This window comes from Culex quinquefasciatus, chromosome 2 (genome assembly GCF_015732765.1).
Source record: "Culex quinquefasciatus strain JHB chromosome 2, VPISU_Cqui_1.0_pri_paternal, whole genome shotgun sequence".
Taxonomy (NCBI): domain Eukaryota; kingdom Metazoa; phylum Arthropoda; class Insecta; order Diptera; family Culicidae; genus Culex; species Culex quinquefasciatus.
This window is the reverse complement of record NC_051862.1, coordinates 116,130,079-116,152,442: the sequence shown is the minus strand read 5'-3', so window position 1 is coordinate 116,152,442 and position 22,364 is coordinate 116,130,079. Positions and strand designations below refer to the sequence as shown.

The 22,364-nt window shown below is 36.6% G+C and overlaps 2 protein-coding genes across 3 annotated transcripts in view; both read left to right on the top strand.

Annotated features, from left to right (window-relative positions):
• Positions 1–5,377, top strand: part of LOC6046465 (gamma-aminobutyric acid type B receptor subunit 1) — a 203,096-nt gene extending 197,719 nt beyond the window's left edge. The window contains exon 17 of the mRNA XM_038258438.1: positions 1,321–5,377. Coding sequence (XP_038114366.1) covers positions 1,321–1,343 — 23 coding nt within the window. The 3' untranslated portion in view covers positions 1,344–5,377. The remainder of the gene's footprint in view (positions 1–1,320) is intronic.
• A 7,671-nt stretch (positions 5,378–13,048) lies between these two features.
• Positions 13,049–21,677, top strand: LOC6046464 (protein yellow). 2 transcript variants are annotated; one of them, XM_038254051.1, is made up of 5 exons: positions 13,049–13,156; positions 13,479–13,755; positions 20,374–20,498; positions 20,586–20,833; positions 20,902–21,677. In XM_038254051.1, exons 2-5 carry the CDS (start codon positions 13,520–13,522, stop codon positions 21,580–21,582), a joined length of 1,290 nt encoding a protein of 429 aa, XP_038109979.1. In that variant the 5' UTR covers positions 13,049–13,156; positions 13,479–13,519; the 3' UTR covers positions 21,583–21,677. The 2 variants fall into 2 exon arrangements, with proteins under 2 accessions (XP_038109979.1, XP_038109980.1); XM_038254052.1 differs by having other exon boundaries at positions 13,058–13,208.
• The last annotated feature ends 687 nt before the right edge of the window (positions 21,678–22,364 follow it).

Sequence of the window (22,364 nt, the reverse complement as noted above, 5' to 3'; positions counted from 1 at the left end):
AAAATATTAAGTCACCACATTGCACTACAGCACCCCGGGAATGGTGCAGACTTTATTAAAAAAATGCGTATGGATATTTTGCGTGACAAATATTATTAACTGTCTGAACCCGGTGTCTCCAGTTTCCAATAAGAATGTAACAGAAATATCAGGCTTCAGGTCCAGAATGTTTAAAAAGATTGTTTTGTAAAATTTCGTTATAATTTTTTGATTTTTTATATTATTATTTAAAAAATGTGGAGAAAACGCATTTTAAAATAACGTCATGATTCGAATACCCGGACGCTTCGAAACCCGGACACTTCATCCTGTTTTATCAATTATTTGGATATAAGTTCGCATTATGAATGTCAAAACTGTTTTATTTGATGAATTCCAAAATCAACTTTCATTTATTGTTTGTTTGAACGCTGTAGTTAATGCCAAAACAGTCAAATAAAATTAAATTATAAGTTTACCAAAAATGCGAAACATTTCGCTTGAAATATTTCATAGGCGTTCGAAGCACCGGGAAGGCAAAGTAGAAATTTATGGTTTCGATTTCCTTAAATTCTAGCAAATTTTTACATAAACTATCGATTGTTTTGATGTTAACAGCTTATTTGAGACCTATGCCATTCACTAACATTTCAGTCCAAATTTGTGCGATTCATTAGTAAAATCGAGTGTCCGGAATTCGAAGCAAAAGTGTCCGGAATTGGAATCAGCTTTTATCAGTGTCCGGGATTCGAAGCACAACAAGTCATTTTAATTTTAAAATTCTGATGAAAAATTGTTAGAAAAGACATATTTTGCATGCATTTTCTTGAAACTGACTGTTTATACTACATCCTGATGATGTTTCGACATTTCCAACTTATAACATGATTTTTTGCCAGCTGTAACAAAAATGATATGCTACTAAGTGTCCGGATTTCGAATCATGACGTTAAGTTCAAAGAAAAGCTAAACACAAGCTCAAAATTTGCCGCCAGATAGCACTGGTTATCGTTTTAAACGTGTTTCGATCATTACGAGATAGGTGGCCAGCTGGTGGTCAAAGCCACAAACGCCCTTCTACAATTTTCAACTATCAAAGACTAACTAGATGACCCGAATGGCTTATTCGGCAGCTATCGACAATTGTGTTGATGATGAATATTGCCGTTTGCATAAAATTGAAATTATAAGGACAGGAAATTTACAAATTTGGTAGAATTTGTGTAATATAGCTTCTGTCACATCATTCAACTATTCCAAATTATTTCACGTAATATTTCTAATGGCACTGTACTTTCCCACTATATTGACAGAAACTTAACATTTTTCTTATATTTTTAGATCATCGAGATGAACGAATATGAAAATTAAGTCAATTCACTACGGCGTGATAGTTACTAGTAAGACTAATTAAATTTATCAAGTGAACATCGCAGTCTGCAAGACGTCAGCAGCATTTTATCACGATCATAGGACAAACGTGAGCAGTGTAAATACTAACAATAACGGTGCATCACACTTTCACACACGATTGTTGTTGTACATTTTTCGTCCTGTTTTTTCTAAGAAATGTTACAGTTTTGTAAAAACGAATTTTAGCGATCTGAAAGTGTTAGACGGTACTATGGATGAAAGAAAAATTAATGTTTTTATTCTAAAACAAACTTTAGATGATCTTTTGTAAATAGCAGTTTTATCAATGATGCCGAATGAAGGAACAAAACCACGCGATTGTTTTCGAACCTTTGATTCAGTATGAGAAATATGTGTACCATATTGTTAGAATTGTTTTTACACCTGCGAGTGACAGACGACGAAAGCTACAATGAATTAATACCACAGGCTTGTGAAAATTTATAGAACAAATCTAGTGATAGAGGAATAGCTAGAACAAAATTTAGAAATTGCTAGAACTTGTCTTTAACCCCATGGTTAGACTAATATCGACAAGGAATTTATCAAATTACGGAAGCAGAAAGGATAGAATTTGTAAATAATGTAGGTAATCCGAAATTGACACAAAATGTGAAACAATACTAACGATTCAGAACAATCAACGATCAAACGACATGGATCTAGGAAAAGCACAATATTACCACAATGAATGAGTTATTCACACAATTGAGCAACGCATAAATTTCGTTTCCATCACCATTGACATTGATTCACGCTCAAACAAATTTGCTCACAAAGTATCGTAAGCTAAGATCAACTGGATCGCAACTTAATGCAACTAAAATTCATTGTATCGCTCAAATCCGCTCGAATACAAAGTCATCATTAAATCTTTTCCCGCAACGATAGAACAAAATTATTATTTGTCTGGCAATTTCATTGGTTTCTCCATACAAGTTTCCATCCAAAAGTGGGAGTTGTCAACAGAAAAGGGCCAAGCAAATATTTGAAAATCTGTATCTTGTGAGATAGGACTTTTTGATCAACTTGGTGTCATTGAGAATGTTGAAACTTTTTGAAAAAAGGTACGCAGGAATTTCGTTCATTCATTTTTTTAAATTGACTTTTTTTTACAAAAAAAAACTTGATTTTGACCATCATTTTTTGATATGTTTTAGAGGACAATAATTCTAGATTGAATTTTCAAAAAACCTATCCCTCATGGGTTTTCTATGCAGATAGAACCTGTGAACTATAGAGTATGACGGACGTATAGATTTTTGGAAGCTTTTCGGGTGAATTTTCAATACCTTTTTTGAACTGAAAGGGTGTTTTTTTGCAAAGCAAAGCAATCCACTTTAACGACCCCCGGGTCTTTTGTGGGCTCTGTTGCAAGTTTCTGCTCATTTCTAGGCGTCCGAAGGTTATGTGTGTCACCCAAAACCTCTATTACGCAAATGGACCGACGTTTTACTTCCCCATCCGATAGAGCGCCAGGAGGATATGGCGGGAATCAAACCCGCGTAACTTAGGGATCGGCAGCCGAAGCCGCTAACCACCGCGCCACGAGGCCCTCCATAGTAGGCTCTGCATAGTTTTAAAAATTTACCCGAAAAAGCTTCCAAAAATTATTTTTTAATTTGATGGTGAATTTAAAATCAAAAAGTACTTGAGTACTGATTTTTTGAGAATATGGTGCATTCGATTGAAAGTCATATTCAAATTGAAATTTATTCGAAAAGCTAAAAAAAACTCTCTACAATTTATCTTTTATGGATAGCCCCAAAAATTTGTATGGAGAAACCAATGATGCACATCAGATGTCCGCTGTACAGCATGGTCTTGGCGTTCTCTATTGCAACATTTCTATTCAAAACTAGATGTCCGAAGGCTTGAAATGGTGAGGCAGCAACCAAACTTATTTTTACACCTAAGCTCCCATCCACCACTGGATTCAAACTGACGACCTTTGGATTATGAGTCCAACTGCCGACCAGCGACTCTATCGATGCAAGTGTTTGACCTAGGGAGACGAGCCTTACAGCCCTATTGTTATACCGATTTGATCCGTGGTAGATTTTCTTGAAATAATTCGTTAGCATCGAACTGTCATCAATCCTCCTATTGATCACACAAAAAACTTTGGTTGAAAAATATTCACCGGGATCAATTTTTGACAGTCCCACGAAAATGAATCATTTCAAGGAAATCGACTCTGGAATGTGCTAACGACCAAACCTCTAGGTTAGACTGGGAACAAAATTAACCTCAATCTCGAAAAATGCCACCGGGGACGACTGGGACCGAACCCAGGCCAACTAGGGTGAGTGACAATCACGCTTACCACTACACCACCGGACCCGGTGGCAAATGCAAAATTGTTTATTTCTCGGGTGAGTTTTCAAAAAGCCGTAAGAGCCACTAGTAAACAAAGCCCTTTTTACATCGGTATTCGACCTACTTACAATCAACCAATTTCAAAAATGCTTGAGATTGTTCATCTATCTTCAAGTGATTGTTCATTCATTTTCAAGTGCCCTAAACTAAAAACAAATGAAATATTGTTGCAATTTGAAGAAAAACGAAAATAAGTGTTGGAGGTCACGGTGGCTCTTACGGCTTTTTGAAAACTCACCCGAGATTTCGACATAAGGAATCGATGGACGACAAAGTTTCATCCAAATCCAAAAATACAATGAAAATAAGTCGATTTGCGAAAACGTAGAGAATTGTTCATGTAAAGGTTCTAATTTCTTCAAACACAGTTTTTATTTGACAAAACAGTTCTTTCTGATTTTGCGATTATTGGGCTATTTCACAAGAACCCAAACTTGCTAAAATCAGTTTTAAGTTTGGAAAAAAAGTCTAACTTAACAAACCATCTAAGGCCAAACACCATGTCACCATGGTTAGGAACGGATAAACCAATCTTTTTTTTATTCAAAGCTTAAACTCTATTTTAGTAAAAAAGTAACTACTCATATACTCATATCTATGTGACCATCAATTCAAAAATTGCCAAACTATGTTGTTAAACTTTCTGTGCCATTCCCTTGTTTGTAATTAACAGTGCTTCATAATTTCAATCATCCAACAAATCCCATCAAACTCAAATACTAAATCCAAAAGAGGCAATAATAGTTAATTAGTTAAAATTTGTGCAGTAACCCTAGAAGCATTGTTGAAATTTTGTACCGAAGGATCGTGTTTCACAAACGAAAAAAATGTCTAATATTTTGTGCCCAACAACCCTCAACAGGAATTCATCCTGTCAAACAGCAGTTGCATCACCTTCAAACATGTAAATCTCTAAAGATTGCATCGTCAATATCGTCTGTGAACCACAGCAGCATAGATTTTGGGAAGAAAATGTTTACAAATGTATTGAAAAATTACGCATACGTTCTAGTAGGTCATTGTAAACAACATTAACATTTAACAAGTTACCCTCATGAATAAATAAACTCAAGAGCCATCGAGTAAGACAAACGGACAAAATCAATTGCTAATGACTGAACAAAAAACACAAACCACAGCGAAAAGTAGAAAAAGTCAACAAATAAACCAGAGGACACACCTTGCAGAACATGTACAGTTCCGGCAAGAAATTGTTAAGTTTAGGAGAAACTGTTTCTGTTAGTGCGCGCAGAAATCAATCGAAACTCACCTTTCCTTGCTTACGAAACAAAAAAAACTGTGTTAGTTGAATCGAACGGTAGCATCAGTAAATGTGAATGAGTCTAGTTTAGCGTGATGATAACACAACCAAGCAGCTCATACAGTCATTTGTAGATTAGGATCTTATCTCTTGAATATGTGAACATTAGGTAACAGGAAAAACGTTAAACCAGTTCAAAAAATTTCTTGAACTTGAAGGAGGGATGATTGTTAACTTTTAATACAAATATACTTTATAATTTGTTGTTTGCTGTAAAGTTGTGAGTCCCAGTGGATTTTAATTTCGAGAGAAATAAACTCAAAACCAATACGTGAAACAATCCCATATGAAGTATTTTATCAATGGAAAACATATACGAAAATCATTCAACAAAAACTGATTTTAAAGAACACCTTAATAATCAACCCAGAATTTTATTTCCTTTTAATTAGAAACAGTGTGGGCAAAGCCGCTCTTTTTTAGGAGCCGCTCATTTTGGTTCGCTCATTAAAAAGAGGCTCTTTCGCTCTTTTTCAAAATTTTGATGAAAAGGGTTTTCTAAAATCGTATGATTTTATAAGTTATTTCACATTGGACTTTCACAAATAATTTGATAAAAAAAATAAAACTGAAAACGAGAAGATGTCTTTTAAAACCATAGGTCTTGACGGTCTCTTGGTCATGATTTCTACTCGAACCTATACATTCAAGTAATTGAATGGCATCCAAACTTAAATCTAGGATTTTGGAAAAATTGCTTTTAATTTTAAAATTGCGTTTATTTCTGCAAGAATTGAACTAATGCTGATATTTTATTTGGTGAAAACATTCTGCGAATTCTTTTCTACATTCTGATTTAATCAATAAAGTCTGTAATTGCTAAAAGGATTTTTTCCAAAATCTCTAAATTATTCAGTAAATTTTTGGCAATATTTTACAAATTATGCAATTTGAAATGCTCAAATTTGTATTCCGGTAATACTTTAATTTACAATAGTTTTTTTTTCATATTGTCAAATAAATCATTCACTTTTGGTATTAATTTTCATAAGCAATGAAAATTTTTAAATTGTATTATCAATTCTCAAAAACAAATTTAATACAAATTTTTTTTGAAGTTCAATAAATTATATTTATAACAAAAATCATGCCATTTCGAGCCGGATTTTTCAAAAGACGGAAGTTTGAAAAAGAACCGCTTTCGCTCTTTTTAGTGAACCGGCTCTTTGAGCGGCTCGCTCTTTTTTTGCCCACCTTAACCCAGTAAGGTACCTAGAGTCGTGTGGTGTTCGTTGGATCGATCGGACACTGAACAAAACTTACACGGCTTAACGAAGTGTTCTACACATGATCTGGCCCTGCTGTACATAGCACTCAAAAATCAATCGCAAAACACTTGAATTTCGGGCACCTAAAGATGCTGTTGATTCAACAGCACAACACTTGAATTTGATGTGTTGTGTCACATGAAAAACTACATTATATCTATTGGTTTTAAGAGGCAGTATTTGTAGATTCTGCTCGGTTTGTTCTAGAGGTCGTATCGAGGTGCTCCGATTTGGATGAAACTTTCAGGGTTTGTTTGTCTATACATGAGATGAACTCATGCCAAATATGAGCCCTCTACGACAAAGGGAAGTGGGGTAAAACGGGCATTGAAGTTTGAGGTCCAAAAAACATGAAAAATCTTAAAATTGCTCGCATTTCCGTAAAACTTCATCAATTCCAACTCTCTTAAATGCATTCGAATGGTCTTTTGAAGCCCTTCAAAATGTGCTATAGACATCCAGGATTGGTTTTACTTTTTCTCATAGCTTTTGCAAATTACTGTTAAAAATGGATTTTTTTAAAACCTTAATAACTTTTCCCAACAGCCTCCAACACCCATACTCCCATAGGTCAAAAGTTAGGGAATTTCATGGACTATAAGCCTACGGTACTAACTTTTTGGCCAATCGCAGTTTTTCTCATAGTTTTACGGGTTTTCTAGAACAAACATTTTACAACGTTAGTTTTTGCCCTGTAGACCGAGAAGACGGCACTTTTTGGTCTCCATTTTGTCATATTCGGAATCCTCGGACAATTTCACGTAAGTTAGAAGTATTAGAGTTGTAATATTTCTTTAAAAAATAATTAAATAAAACATTTTTGAAAAAAGAAAAAGATCTTATTAACCCTATGACCAATACGTCAAATGCTGTATCAAGTAGGCGAAAACCTGTTTTACCCCCAATCCAACAAATTGTTAAAAAATATTTTAATTCATTCTAAACGGCAATTTTTCCAATCAAATTTACAACTCCAATACTTCTAACTAACGTGAAATTGTCCGAGGATTCCGAATATGACAAAATTGAGACCAAAAATGCCGCTATGGCGGCCTACAGGGCAAAAACTAACGTTGTAAAATGTTTGTTCTAGAAAAATCGTCAAACTATGAGAAAAACTGCGATTGGCCAAAAAGTTAATACCGTAGGCTTATAGTCCATGAAATTCCCTAACTTTTGACCTATGGGAGTATGGGTGTTGGAGGCTGTTGGGAAAAGTTATTAAGGTTATAAAAAATCAATTTTTAACAGTAATTTGCAAAAGCTATGAGAAAAAGTCAAACCAATCCTGGATGTCTATAGCACATTTTGAAGGGCTTCAAAAGACCATTCGAATGCATCTAAGAGAGTTGGAATTGATGAAGTTTTACGGAAATGCGAGCAATTTTAAGATTTTTCATGTTTTTTGGACCTCAAATTTCAATGCCCGTTTTACCCCACTTCCCTTTGTCGTAGAGGGCTCATATTTGGCATGAGTTCATCTCATGTATAGACAAACAAACCCTGAAAGTTTCATCCAAATCGGAGCACCTCGATACGACCTGTTTCACATCGGTGAAAAACTCGCTCTTAAATGATTTTTCCTTCTATAATCAATGCATTTTTGTATGTAATAGAAATGGATTTCGGTTTGTTGAAAGAAAAGAAGAAGTTGCGTCATGAAAGTAATTTGGCAGCTTTTATTTGTAACTTTGCTTGTCAAAAATTGTTTTTTTTTTCGTTGTTGAATTGTCTCTTCCTACGGTTGTCCCTGCTTTCAGGATCGTACTCCTGGTCAGGTTTGGGTTGTTCGCCATCACCACTTTCTGCGGAGATGGAGGCCCCCGGGGAATCTGCTTGTGGATTCGGAACCGCGGTCGGTTCCATCGAATCAAACTTTGCCATGAGCATCCTAATGACACATTGCTTGGCCCCTGGGTAGAATGCATTCGAATCCTGCTTCTCACCGCTTCTTGTCCTCACCGACACAGATTCTCCTGTGCCCGGCGGGTGTTTTCCATAATTTCAGCAAACGCTTCCTGGTACGGCATCTGCAGCTCAATCGCATCCTTCCTGCAAATCACACAAAATAAATCCAAAAATCAAAGCAAAACCCCACAAAAAATCTTTTTCCCCACTCACCAAGTGGGTGAATCTCCGGAAAAGCACCTTTATCACCAAAGTTGGCCTCTTTCCGGGTCCGGGAGACCGAGCCCTTCCGCTGGCTATATGGATCCTGAACCCGAGGACGCAGCCTTGTGGCGATACTCGTCTTCGTGGCCACAAACCGGGCAGGCAATTTACTGGACAGGAACATGGCGGCAGCGAACTCACGCGGTCATTCGGGCCTGCGAAAAATGAACACACCGGACCGCCAAAACACGAATAAAGAAACGAAGCAAAGATTGACGAAGCTGTCACAAAACTGCAATTCAAATCAAAACAAGATCAATTTCAAGTGCAACAGTTCAGCACAGTAGGGCAAATTCATGAGTAAAACACTTGAAAAGTTAGAGCCACCCGAGTGAAAATAAAGTGTCAAAAAATACCAAAAAGTCAATCGCTAAAACACTTGAATTTGATAATGGATTGGATTGAAATTCGAACACAAGCATGTTAGATCTAAGATGTGGCTTTATTAAATCATTCTAGTGTTTGGGCACTTGAAAAAAAAGTGTGGCGTATTTTCAGTGGAGTGTGAAGTTATTGAAAAAAGGGGTCGCGGTGTGGATCGGCGAGAGAGTCCGCGAGAAGTAGTTCGGGAAATCATCCCATAGCATCGTTGCTCGGATGGCACGCAGGCGGTAAGAAGTTAAAAAATACGCGATTGAGAAATTGATAAGCCTTTTTCAAAGCGTCGCAACTCGGAAGGCAGCGATAATGTTTCACTTTCTGGTCATATCATTTTACAAAAATGAATCCTGATCTATCCTAAATTGTACGTCACCGAATAATACGTTTATCCAAATTTCATTTCATTTTGAAAGCCCTTCCCAAAGCATAGTAGCTCGGATGGCATGCCGGCGGTAAGAAGTAGAAAATACGCAATTGATAAGTCCTTCTCATAGCGTCGTAGCTCGGAAGGCAACGATTGTTTCACTTTCATTTTCATTTTCATTTTCATTTTCTTTATTAGGAGGTGGACAAAAGCCCACTTGAGATATGTCTAGCATATTCCAAGACAAGCTCTCAAAAAGGCACAAAACCACCTCGTCTTTTCGCATCAACAATTATTTAAACACTCCGAGTTGCCGGCTATTTTCCCTCCCGCGCCTGCTCTGCCTCTCTTTCCAGAACAATTCTCTCCTTCCTCTCTGCGGCTCTGTTGTGCTGCTGCTGCTTCTTGATCCTCCTCGTGCAAAGCTTCGGACTCGTTTGAGCTTCGACCGGCGGCGTGGCGCTCTTTTATAATCTCGCTTGGCTGTGACGGCTCGACGCTTTCGAAGCAGTGGCAGAGAGCAAAATTTGCTAAGTGCTACACGCAAACCTGGCGCTTATCAGACCGATCTCTGATAATCGTCTATCAGAGATTCTCTGATAAACTTTTTGGTTTGAGTTCATCCAAGTAAACAACTTTAACGCACACATGAGCACAACATTGTATCGTACACGAGGATTCACTCCTAATTCATCCAAAGATCGTTGCGCCCAAGTGGCGGTTATTAGAGAAATGTCACTCTCAGGGTTCCAGGAACTGTCAAGGAACTGTCAAATCGGGGTTCCAATCGAGCAACAAGATCATGCAAGAACAAGGTTGGAATCAATTTAAAATAGTTTTGGCCAAAAAACGAGACTTCTAACAATTACAAGTTTTGTAAAACTGTTTTTGATAATAATCTGGTAGTTTTTGTTATGTTTGTGCTTGTTCGGCATAAAAAAAGTGCCAGCACAAAAGAAAAACGACAAGTTTTTCAACCATAAATTTGAATGACTTTGGGTGTTTGAAATTTCTCCCAAAACATTTCATTTCCCTATGTAGGTCCCTAGCGGTTATCGGCATAAACCGTCATCTCAGACGGGAAGCATTCAGCGATTATGTAAAATCGGGCATTCAAAAATTACGTTACCCAATAAATTATTTGGTAAATCTTGCAAAATCGTTGAATTGTTAAATTGTTTAAATTGTTTAATTGTTTAATTGTTTAATTGTTTAATTGTTTAATTGTTTAATTGTTTAATTGTTTAATTGTTTAATTGTTTAATTGTTTAATTGTTTAATTGTTTAATTGTTTAATTGTTTAATTGTTTAATTGTTTAATTGTTTAATTGTTTAATTGTTTAATTGTTTAATTGTTTAATTGTTTAATTGTTTAATTGTTTAATTGTTTAATTGTTTAATTGTTTAATTGTTTAATTGTTTAGTTGTTTAATTGTTTAGTTGTTTAGTTGTTTAGTTGTTTAGTTGTTTAGTTGTTTAGTTGTTTAGTTGTTTAGTTGTTTAGTTGTTGTTTATTTTAACAATTTGACAATTTGACAATTTGACAATTTGACAATTTGACAATTTGACAATTTGACAATTTGACAATTTGACAATTTGACAATTTGACAATTTGACAATTTGACAATTTGACAATTTGACAATTTGACAATTTGACAATTTGACAATTTGACAATTTGACAATTTGACAATTTGACATTTTGACATTTTGACATTTTGACATTTTGACATTTTGACATTTTGACATTTTGACATTTTGACATTTTGACATTTTGACATTTTGACATTTTGACATTTTGACATGAATGGACAAGGCAAACTGGGGCGTGGACCGTTTACTGCAACTGGATGCTTCAAGTTGTGAATTTATTGTAATTATTGTGATTTTGAGACAAATAAATATTGCTGTTTGGATTATGATAGTGTGCGTGTTGGTTTTGAAAAAAATGCTATTTGAAATGACCGTTCAAGCCAGTACGAATGCATGCGAGCCGACGACAGCGCTGCCCAAGCGGTGGGATTTGGAACCAGAGTTCATTTTTCACGTTCACCAACACACTCACATTCGCGGTGAATGTGAGCAACACAATACATAAAGAGAAACGTCAAAACCGGGCCGAATGAATTTGACCGATTTTGACGGAGATCTCTGATAAAGATTTGACGGAGAATTCTCTGATAGAGACGCTCTATCAGAGAATTTCTGATAAATTTACCGAGAATTTCGGCGAATTTGACCGAAGTCTAGGTTGCGTGTAGATACTTGAATCTGATTAATGTGTTCGGGAAAGGTTGCGCTCAACCAATCAGCGACCGGGATTTTCCCGGTCTAAATTATTATTTTTCTTCTTAACATTTGAGTACTTTAACAAAGTTTTATAAACTTTACGAGTTGGTCAACTTGTACTGTTAGACTTCCCCTTTCGTTTGGTGGGTAGAACATACAGATTGCTTGAAAGGGGTGGAAGATATAAGCATTTAAAAGACTCCACAATTTCGTTACACTTTCACTTCAAGAAATTTTGGATTGACACCCGTTGACAGTGCCCTTAGGACAAAGTTCTTTGACAAAATTTTTGAAATAGTGTATTCTATACATATTAAAAATAATGAAAAAAAGATCTCTTGAAGGTTTTTTGGAGCACATTTTAGAAAAATGTGTGTAACTCAATCTAAACATTTTTTTAATGTTTTTTCTCTGTTTTCTACAATGAATTTAAGTCAATTTCGCACAACTTTCTAGAACCACACGGAGAAAAAAGAGTTCCCAAAATCGTGAACAAGCTTTCATGAAAATGGGAACCACGAACAAAGTGTTCCCCACTTACCGTTCGCCAAGAGTGCTCATATTTGGTCCAGATGCACAAAAGACCCCTGATGGCAGTATTTATACAGCAATTCCATTTGAAAAGAGCCCAAACCGAAAAAAGTTCTCCGATCGGGCTCAAAATTTTTCTGGGGGTTCCTTGTATTATAAATATATATGTATAAATAATTAGACCCGTATTTTTTTGTTTGGCCATTAGGGTGACCTACATCGTGCTAGGGTGGTTAAAAAAATGGCAATATTCGTCATTTTTCGCAAAAACCACTTTTTTCGAAAAATCATGCCTCCGCGCCATTTCATCCGATTTTAGCTGTCTTAGACGCAAAAGAAAGGTAATGAGTTTGGCTATTTGGGAAAAATAGTAAAAAGTTCCAAAAATCTAACTTAGCTATTGAAAAAGTCGTATGAAAACTTAAAATTGCGTTTTGATCGTGTCTGGACCAAAGAGCCTATGTCTGAAAATATTTTTATCGGATTCCTCGGAAAATTTCACATAACATTTAAAAATATTGGCGATGTCGAACCGTACGCTTCCGAGATATGATTTTTTGAAAATAAAAACTGCGTTTTTTTACGCGCCGAGCGCAAACACAGGAAAATGGCGAAATCGGCAAAAAATCAACTTTTTTCACTAAAACTGCGATAACTTAAAAATTTCAGCGATGACCTATACATGTCTGGGTATCAAAATTTTTGTAATTGAAAGACGTTGCAAAAATAAAGCGGAATGTGTCAATTATGATGTATATTATAGTTGCCATTTAAATCAGGTCCACCCTAATCAAAACTCATTTCCCTGTTCCCCTCGCAGAGGTACACTATCATGCAAAAAACTAAAGCTCAAAGAAGCTCAGATATCGTAACCAAAGCTGTGTTGGTGGTAAATTCTTGCGGTGAGCGCACGCTCGCGAATCGCGCGAAAGAGCACCAAACAAAACCCGGCTAGACTAACCAACACAGATCAGAAGTATTCGATCTGTCGGCGCGACCAGTTGGCATAGCGGTGGATTTTGCTTCGATCATCGTAAGCGTCGGAGATAAATTTTGTGAAGGTAGAATTCTCAACCGTAGGAACGCGCGCGCGATCACTTGCTCTGGTGAAGGGTTAGTGATCTTGATTTCTTAGCCACCGCTATAGGTCAATAGCTGGCCACGGGTCCATTAGGCGAGGCGGCTAGGTTGTGCAAAGAAGTCTGGAACAAAGTGTGGAAAGGGTGGAATAGTAATTTTGAAAGCTTGGATATTTTAAGATTTCGGATAAATAGATTACGAACTTTTTAAAAATCAATTTTGTGAATATCAAAACTGTAGTATATGCACATTGTAAAATAGTTACGGCTTTCAAAGTTCTGATCAACTCTTTTGAATTATTAGTACAGCTGTGGTGAATATCGAAAGGTGAAGTGCAAAAAAACATGAAGCTAAAAGTAGAACCAGTCGTTTGGCATTTCGTGCAAATACTGATCTTGGTGGCATTCACGGTCGATGCGGTGAAGTTGGAGGAAAAGTTCAAGTGGCGTGAAGTGGAGTTTGACTGGACCACACCGGAAGCTAAACAAGAGGCACTCAAGTCCGAGAAATATGTCCCCTCGAACAACCTGCCACTGGGGCTGGAACGATGGAGAGATAAGCTGTTCATCACCGTTCCAAGGTACGTTTAATTTATATCAAATCGTTCATTATCTACATTGCTATTGATCGATTTGTTTCAAAAATTTATTAAAATTTTGCAAACATTATCATTATCACCCACACACAAAACTATCGAAACCAGCTCGATTAAAATCAACTTGCGACGACGTCGCGGTTCCATTACATCGCCAAGCACGCTATTCTTCAAAATTGCAATTGGATGCAATTATTAGTCCATTACGTAACGCCGTGTGTGTTTTGTGTGTTGCACATATCCCACAAGCCGCTCACCGGCGCTGATGATGAGACCTAGAGCTCCACTCGAAAATAATAGTAAAAAAAAGCAGAGCATCATTCCATTTTAAAACGCTACGCATATAATGAACCTTTCGAGCAGCATAATACAAATTCTGTACATCTGCGATAGGGTGATACAGTGTTGGTTTTGATGTTTGATTTAAATCGAATTCTGTAGTTAGATTTCAAGAAAGATAAAAAGTATCAGAATAGAAAAAAAATGTCATCTAAATGCTTTAAACTGCTCTTGTGAACATAATTGATCTAAAAAGCTTGTTTGTCTAAATTGATCGAGCGACCACCCTACTATACAGTGTAGGCGATACGGTAACAATTTAAATTTGGCTTTTCAAGTACAACGGCATGTCTGATTGTATTATGTTTTAGAGCCATTAACAACACTTATATATATATATGTATGCAAAATTTGCAACGATTGAGTTTGAATTTAAATGGTTTAACTTTAAAAAATATTGAAAAAGCTTTTGCCTAAATAGTTTATGGAATGTTAAATATGTAAATAAAAATAACATGAAGCATGAAATGTCTCATTCAATGTCGCAACAGTTAACTAATAGCAAACCGGGACTACAAGCTGAATACAACCAGTTATCGTGTGAATATAAGCTTCAGAGTGTTCAAATCGCTACACAAACTTTACGATTAAAAAAAAAAGTTGAAAAAGCTTTTTGTGTGCACTAGTTTTTAAATTTTAAACGTACACAAACATGTTAAAAATTATTATAAACTTCAGAAGTTAATTTTTCAAATACCCTCTAAAGTGACAAAATGGCCTACTTATCACTAAAAATAAAAATGCTGGAAAGTTCATAACAGCACTCATTACAACTTTTCAGCACTTGTATCTAAAAGTAATACGTCCCGAAATTTTCTATCATTTAATGTTCAAAACTTGAATCCTTATAGTTTGTACCCTTATTCATATGTCATAGTTTCCTTTAAACATATTATGAAATTGATTAATTTACTGATACTTGATAAAGCAGAAATTTGGTAAAAATAGTTTTTAAATTAAAAATATGTGTGTTGATACTTTGAAGCATTTTTGACTGGGAACATCACTTCCAAGTTGAATGTGCTTAAAAATCTGCGAGCTTTACGTTTTATGCCGTTGAACATTAACTAACAATCGCAGCTTCTCTAGGTCATCGTAATTGCTTTTCTGTCCATGACTAATAAAACAATCTAACCGCTGCTCTCATTAAGCTGATTATTTGAGTGCAAAAATAAAAAGTTTTGAACAAAGATAGTAGCATTTTAATTTGAGTGTGGTATAATTTTTTATGTAAATATAAGGCTACCAACTCTTGCTGAGCAAAAATCCGACACTTAACCGATATGACACCATGGTATAACAAAAACTGTCAATGAATTATTTAGATAAATTAAATTTAATAAATTTGAGAATTAAAAATATAAAGCTGTGTCGTTTTTACAGCTAACAAATTTCACAAAATGCTATGAGAGTACTTTTGACTTATACGTTTAAAAGTATTCATAAAATAAACCGTGATTTGAATCAAATCATTATGTTCTTCAATTTTTTTTTTGTTAAACGTTTGAAAGTTTACGAAATGTTAAGTTTGCTTTTATGAATAATATCGTTCTTAGTGTTTTCACGAACACTTTTCCAGAGTTTTTTTTATTGAAAAAATCCTATAACATGTGAAACACAACAGTTTATAGGACCTTTAAAAAACTCTAGATTTGTTATTTGTAATGTTTTCACAAGTTTTAGAAAGCCTTTGGAAATGGATAAATATATTTAGTAAGGAATTTCTAAAAGAACAATTCTAGAGTTATTTTTTAAAGGTACTATCAACATATGAAAGACAATAGTTCAAAAACTCTAGAATTATTGATAATCAAGTTTGAATTGAGGAAACCCCGGAAAACTCCCTTCTTAAATCAAACTCAAAGAAAAATATAAATTTCTAATTAACAAAAGCTTCGACCAAATCAAAAAAGCAAAACTAAGCTTAAAAAGTTGTTGAAATTCCGTACAAATCCTTATTATGCGTAAAATTCCCTACAAAAATTCCGGCCTGTTAAAAATCCGCGAAGAGGTTCGAAAATCCGTATAGTAAGGAAAAAATCCGTAAAGTTGGTAGCCTTATGTAAATAATATACCTTACTTTTGACAAGCAATGTGTTGCTATATTGGTTTTCTGATGGAAGAACACTAAATGTGCATGGAAGGTACTCCACCTGTTTCAAGTTTTTACCTTGCAAATTCTCCTATTTGCAATTCCAGTCGTGAATGTGACCCATTGAACATCAATCAATTCGACTTGGTAATTATTCCAAGTTTGTGCAATGAAACGATTACAATGCACGAAGTGTTCAAACAACAACCATGCGATTAGAATGGGTATTATCTTTTAACACTATATAATCAGCACACATCAGAAAAAAAATCTCGATCTATCTGTGATCGACTGCCAAGACCACTTTTCAATTTTGCAGGTCAAGTCCACTTAATTGCTAAATTTATCGCATGAGGAACATTCACAATCGATATTCAAATCGATAATTTACATAAACCTACCAGTTCGCGGTGCTTAATTCTTCCTGGCTTACCTTTCTACTTCATCGGTAGATTCTGTACATACCAGATTGTTTCACAATGTTGTACCTTCTGGAATCAAACCCGAACAGGTTTGTTGCCTTTTCCCAATGTCAATTATTACTTTAAGAACTAGACGTATGGGAAAATGGGGAAAGACGACCATATGGGGCAAAGAGCAATTCTAGTTTTTTTATAAGGTCCTATAAGCTATTGTGTTTTATATGTTTATAAATTGATGTCATAATGTTTATAAATGTTAAAAAAAAACTCTAGAATTGTTCCTCTTGCCCCATACGGTCGTCTTGCCCCACTTTCCCCTGTAGCAAAAGTACCGTTTCAAATTATTTTGAAAAATCAAAAAGCGTACGACCAAATTAACAACAATAAATTCAGAACCTTTTGAAAATAAAGCAAGCATAGTTTTGGGAATAAAAGAGCCCCATGGATAGTGGACCCCAACAAAACTAAATAAAATAAACTCGTTCGGCGTGTTCTTGAAAATTTGCATCGATGGCAGTCAACTTGACTCAAAAGATGTGAAGACAACTAGTAAAGGTTACTGGATGAACTTGATCCACCAAAAATCAACCCTTTTTTTTAATCCACCTCGGTCGTCATTTATTTCTGAAAATGTATTTAACAAATCATTAGTCATACTTATAACGCACACATTAAAACATTTTTATTAACCAAAGTCCTTAAATTATAAGCAACAGTATTTTTCGGCAGCCAATTCACATATAAAAATCACCAACCTTCATCAATCTTTTTATGCATTTAAAATGCGCTTGATTATTTTTGGTAAAATTTTAGCTGGCGTCATTTTTGCTGAAAATAGATTTTAATACCCGCGTACCGTTAATACTCCGAATAAGAGGAGTCCCCCTGCAAATGAATTAATGTTTCCAAAAAATAAGAATTCTTCCGAAGAAAAAATCAACTGGTTTTAAGAAAGAAGAAGAAAAGGAAATTCCGGTAGTTTTCGGAGCGCTAGTTAGAACAAAGTAGTTAGAACAAAGTGTCGTGGATGCTTTCGAAGTTTTCCGTTCATAAGATCGTGGCCATTGGATGTTTTAAAGAAGATGGCTGTCGGTACTGTTGAGAGTTCACAGTCGGAAGCTGTTGGACGAATCGACTGGAACGGATTAAGTTTGCGGATGTACAGCAGAATCCCGGTGAGGAAGTTCCATTTTTCTTATATAAACACTTTTATATTTGTCATATTTGCCAAGGAAACAACTTTTTTTAAATTATGTTGTCAATGTTCTGATTTCCATTCTTGATTTTTTTTTCGAATCCGCACTGGTTTCGATTGATTTTTATAGATTTAAAATTTTCTGTACAGTACAAAAAATATCTCATGATACGTTTTTTTTAAATAAAATTATTAATCTGTTATATTTTGTTTAAGTTGTGGATATTGGGATATTGAAAAATATTCCTGTTTTTTTTCTAATTGATTGAATCTAATAAAATTAAACAGATGACAAACTTTTATTCAAAAATATGCTCAGTTTCAATTAAAAAACAAATCCAATTCAAATTCATTAAAAAAAAACATGCCGATCTAAATATTTTTTAATCTTCTATCCTTTGCATGCTCAAAATGTTAATCCTTAAATGAAGTTATTGATTAATCTTAAAAAATTAGGTGGTTGTTTTTTGTTGGACTTCTTCCAATGAAATCGATCTTTGAAAAATGTCACTTATTTACTATACAAAATGTTATGTTTCTTAAAATATATTTTGTTTAATGCTATTTTCTATCCATTTTAGCAACTCAAGAACGCAAGTTTACGAAAGTATTTTCACTACTATAAGTTTCAACAAGATTTGAAGTTGAATCAAACTTCAAGACTACATCATTTGATGAGAGCTTTCCTTCTTAGTACAGGCAACCCATACATTTATTCTGACATATTGACGTAGACAACGTCTTACTCGAAGGTACTGGGGTGCCATTCCAACAAACCCGGGCCGAAGGCCCTGGATTACTGCGTCATCCGTAAAACGCTTATAACTTCCTTCCCTCAAATCGAATCGGCACCATTTCTGCTACATTCGATTCGGAAATTATTTAGCAATTTGCTATTAAATTTGCAATGTTGGAAAAATAGTTTAACTATTGAAACAAATCAATGTTTTAAAATGTTTTTAAAATGCAGAGATTTTGCAAGCGAAATGAGCGCTTCCCACTCACGGACGGGAATGTCAAGTACCTATTTTGAGGGGAAAATCACCCAAGCACCGCGATGTCCGCGATGTCGGTCGCGAAAAAGGTGGGGAAGTAGAAAGCCAACACTATATATAAGAACGCGCGCCAGAGCCCATTCTATCATTCACGTCTCAGTCGTCGGACCATAACGAACCATAAGAGAGACCATAACAGCAGCAGCAGGAGAGAGAAGGACCAGAACTGCAAAAGAAGCACGCATCGCCTTTTCGTCGTCACCGTCAGCCAGTTGCCTCTCGATGGCCGGACCGTTTGAATCTTTCGTGGTAGGGGGTAAGGACTTCCCAACTCTTCAGAGTTGCCTCACTCCCCGTCACTCGTCCCACCCGGGACGAGGCAGCAACAAGATGAGGCGCGCACCCGGGACGAGTCTGCAACAACAAAGCGTCGCCTACTGCCTTCTCTCCGAACTGTTGCCTCTCCTAGGCCGCCAAGCCGTGGTTGTCAAACAAGAGGAAGGGCGTAAGGACTCCAAACTTTTCGGAGTTACCCTCACTCTCCGTCTCTCGTCCTAACCGAGATGAGTCGGTGAAATGCCTTTCAGGAACAAATGTTGGTCTTCGGGGATGACGGATTGCACAGCTTTCTGAGGCTGCTCTCGCCCCCAACCGCTCTCCCTCCCCCTCATTCTGCATTCGGTTCGCGAAAAAATCGTGTTTCGTTCTTCTTTTTCATTTCTCCACTCAATGTTGTTGTCTAGTCAAAGATTTACCACACATTCGAAGTTTGTTTACATGGCAGCTGCGATTTTGTTCATTAGATTTGCCATCTCTTTCTAGTAAAAGTCAACTCAATCGGAATTCAATTTGAATCGTATACGAATTACGTTTCAACAACCGGTACGTACACGGCCCGATTGAGTTTACCAGTTTACTGGGAGTCGGGGGCCCATCTCACGATTCACGATCATATTCCGTTAATGTATTTCAAGTATCTAGCTAATTCTTCAAAATTAAGCTATGGAAAACTCTATGTGCACATATCAAAACTTTACGTAGTCTAGGCCATTCCGGTTATGTCTGTGACATAACTACTTTGACTTTTTACAACTCATTAAAGACAAACCACGCAAATTTCACTATATACGCGGTAGAGTGTTCCCTTGGGCGTTCGCTGTAAGTTGTGGATTGCCTGCTTCTCTAATGAAGGTTCGACTGAGGGGGAATGCTTATTAATTTCTCGTCGCTCCTCAGTGACGTGCTGGGAGCAAGGGCGTCTATTCGAAATGTCCCTACACCCGCTTCAAATTTCTGGCGCTTGGGGAGAGAAGAGGGAAACCATTTTGTTCTGTGCGCCGATATTTGTTGCATTAAAATTCGTGCAAAAAAAACTTATGTACGTGGGCGTACAGATTACGGAGTAAAAGATGATCGAATTGTTCACCTAGCGCTCACATGTGTTTCAGGACCAAGATGCCTGCGGGTATGGGAATCATACATACATACATACATTAAAATGCGCTTGACTATTTTTTAAATATTTTTAATTAAAAAATCTCAATAATATCTTTCTTTTAGATGGAAATCGGGAGTGGCAGCTTCGTTAAACTTTGTGAACATATCAGATGGTGTATCACCTGTGCTGCATCCTTATCCGTCGTGGGAAGCCAATCAATTGCCGGAAAATTCTGATGCTGATAGTGGTATAATGAAATATTTCCAATAATATCTTAGAAAACCATCAAACCACATTTGAAAATGATTTACTCTTGTTTTTTTGTTTCCAACAGCTTCTAAAACGGAAGGTTCTCCAAAGATGCTTCAAGATAACACCACAATCATTTCAACGTTCCGAGTGCGGGCCGATGAGTGTGACCGGCTGTGGGTGATGGATACAGGTCTGGCCGATATTCTGGGAAATCCGACACAGCACGCCGCACCTTCGCTAGCAATCTTGGACCTGTACACCGATAAGCTGATTAGACGGCACTATTTTCCGGATGCACTTCTCAAGGAAGACTCTTTTTTTGCCAATGTGGTACGTATGAAAGGCATCTTAGCTGGAAAGTTGATCAATCTGAATCTATGGCTCATTATTTATTTCAGATCATCGATGCTGAAAGAGGAGATTGCGACAACGCCCACGCTTACATCCCGGATCTTGGAGGCTACCAAGTTATAGTGTATTCGTTCAAAAACGATAAATCATGGCGTGTCAAGCACAACTTTTTCCACTTTGATCCGCTGGCTGGGGACTATAACATCGGAGGGGTTAATTTCCAATGGACCGACGGTGTGTTTGGAATGGCCGTCGGAAAGCGGACCAGAGACGGTACCCGGCCAGTTTTCTTCCATGCTTTTTCCAGCACCAAGGAATTCATGGTGTCCAATCGTATCCTTCAGAATGAAACTTACTCCCAAAGTCCGGAATCTTACTATGACTACAAGCTGATGGGAGATCGTGGACCAAACTCCCAATCATCTGCCGAGTTTTACGATGCGGAAACGGGCATTATTTTCTACACCCAGGTCAACAAGGATGGTGTTGGCTGTTGGAACACGGCAAAACCACTGAATCCGGATACCCAGGGGCTAGTTGACTCGGACAGTGACGCGCTTGTTTTCCCGAACGATTTGAAGGTTGACTCTGAGGGAAACGTCTGGGTACTGTCGGACCGGCTTCCAATGTTCATCTTTACATCTCTTGATCCTGAGCAGTACAACTATAGAATTTTAACCGGTCGTGTATCTGATATCATTAAGGGCACGCCTTGCGATGTTCTGTAGGACACGAATTGAACGAAAATTTTTGTAAAGTTCTGCATTTAAACTTGCTTTTCGCAAGCAATCATAATAAAAGTATTGACTCCACATTAACAAAATCAACTGACAATCTGTTTTGAAAGACATCATCACTTTTTTAAGATCAAATAAATAAAGTTCTTACAATTTAATGTACCGTCAGTGGGGGTGACATTGGGTCTGGAGGGTGAGATTGGGTCAAAATGATTTTTTACGGATTTTAACATTTCTCAGGTTCTTCTCTATAAACTAAAGGGTTGTGTGAAGGACATCTTAAGATGTTGTTGTTGTTAATTCATTTATTTCTGGCAGCTTTCACCTTCTTGGTCATTCGCTGCCCTATCTTAAGATGACTTCGCTGAAAAAATCTCGTTCCTAGAACAAATTCTGTTATTTTGGCAGCTATCGGTAAATGCACGCTGTCAAATCCCACATTGTGCGTTTTGATTTTGTTGTTCTGCTTCTTTGAATCGCTTAGCATTATTGTCAGGTATGTTTTTTTATTGCACTATTCTGCACATCTGTCCATGTCCGCATAAATGTCCCATATGCAAAAACAGCAAGCTGACTCTCCCTTTAATACCCAGAGTCGGCGTGACGCTCTAATTAACTAAAAAAGCCAAGAAAACACTGCAAATGACTAAGGGAAACTACAATAAATTTTAATCTTCGCGTAAGGTCGACAGTTTTATTCCGGGGATCCCTTCCCACTTCCACTAGCTCACACGTCCCGTCCCACTTCCTTATCAACTACTCCTACCTCACAC

Excerpts from the sequence above, each read along its gene's own strand:
- LOC6046464 (XM_038254051.1), top strand. The coding sequence starts at position 13,520 with ATGAAGCTAAAAGTAGAACCAGTCGTTTGGCATTTCGTGCAAATACTG. Across the intron at positions 13,756-20,373 it reads CTGTTCATCACCGTTCCAAG|ATGGAAATCGGGAGTGGCAG; the intron begins GTACGTTTAATT and ends TCTTTCTTTTAG. Across the intron at positions 20,834-20,901 it reads ACTCTTTTTTTGCCAATGTG|ATCATCGATGCTGAAAGAGG; the intron begins GTACGTATGAAA and ends TATTTATTTCAG.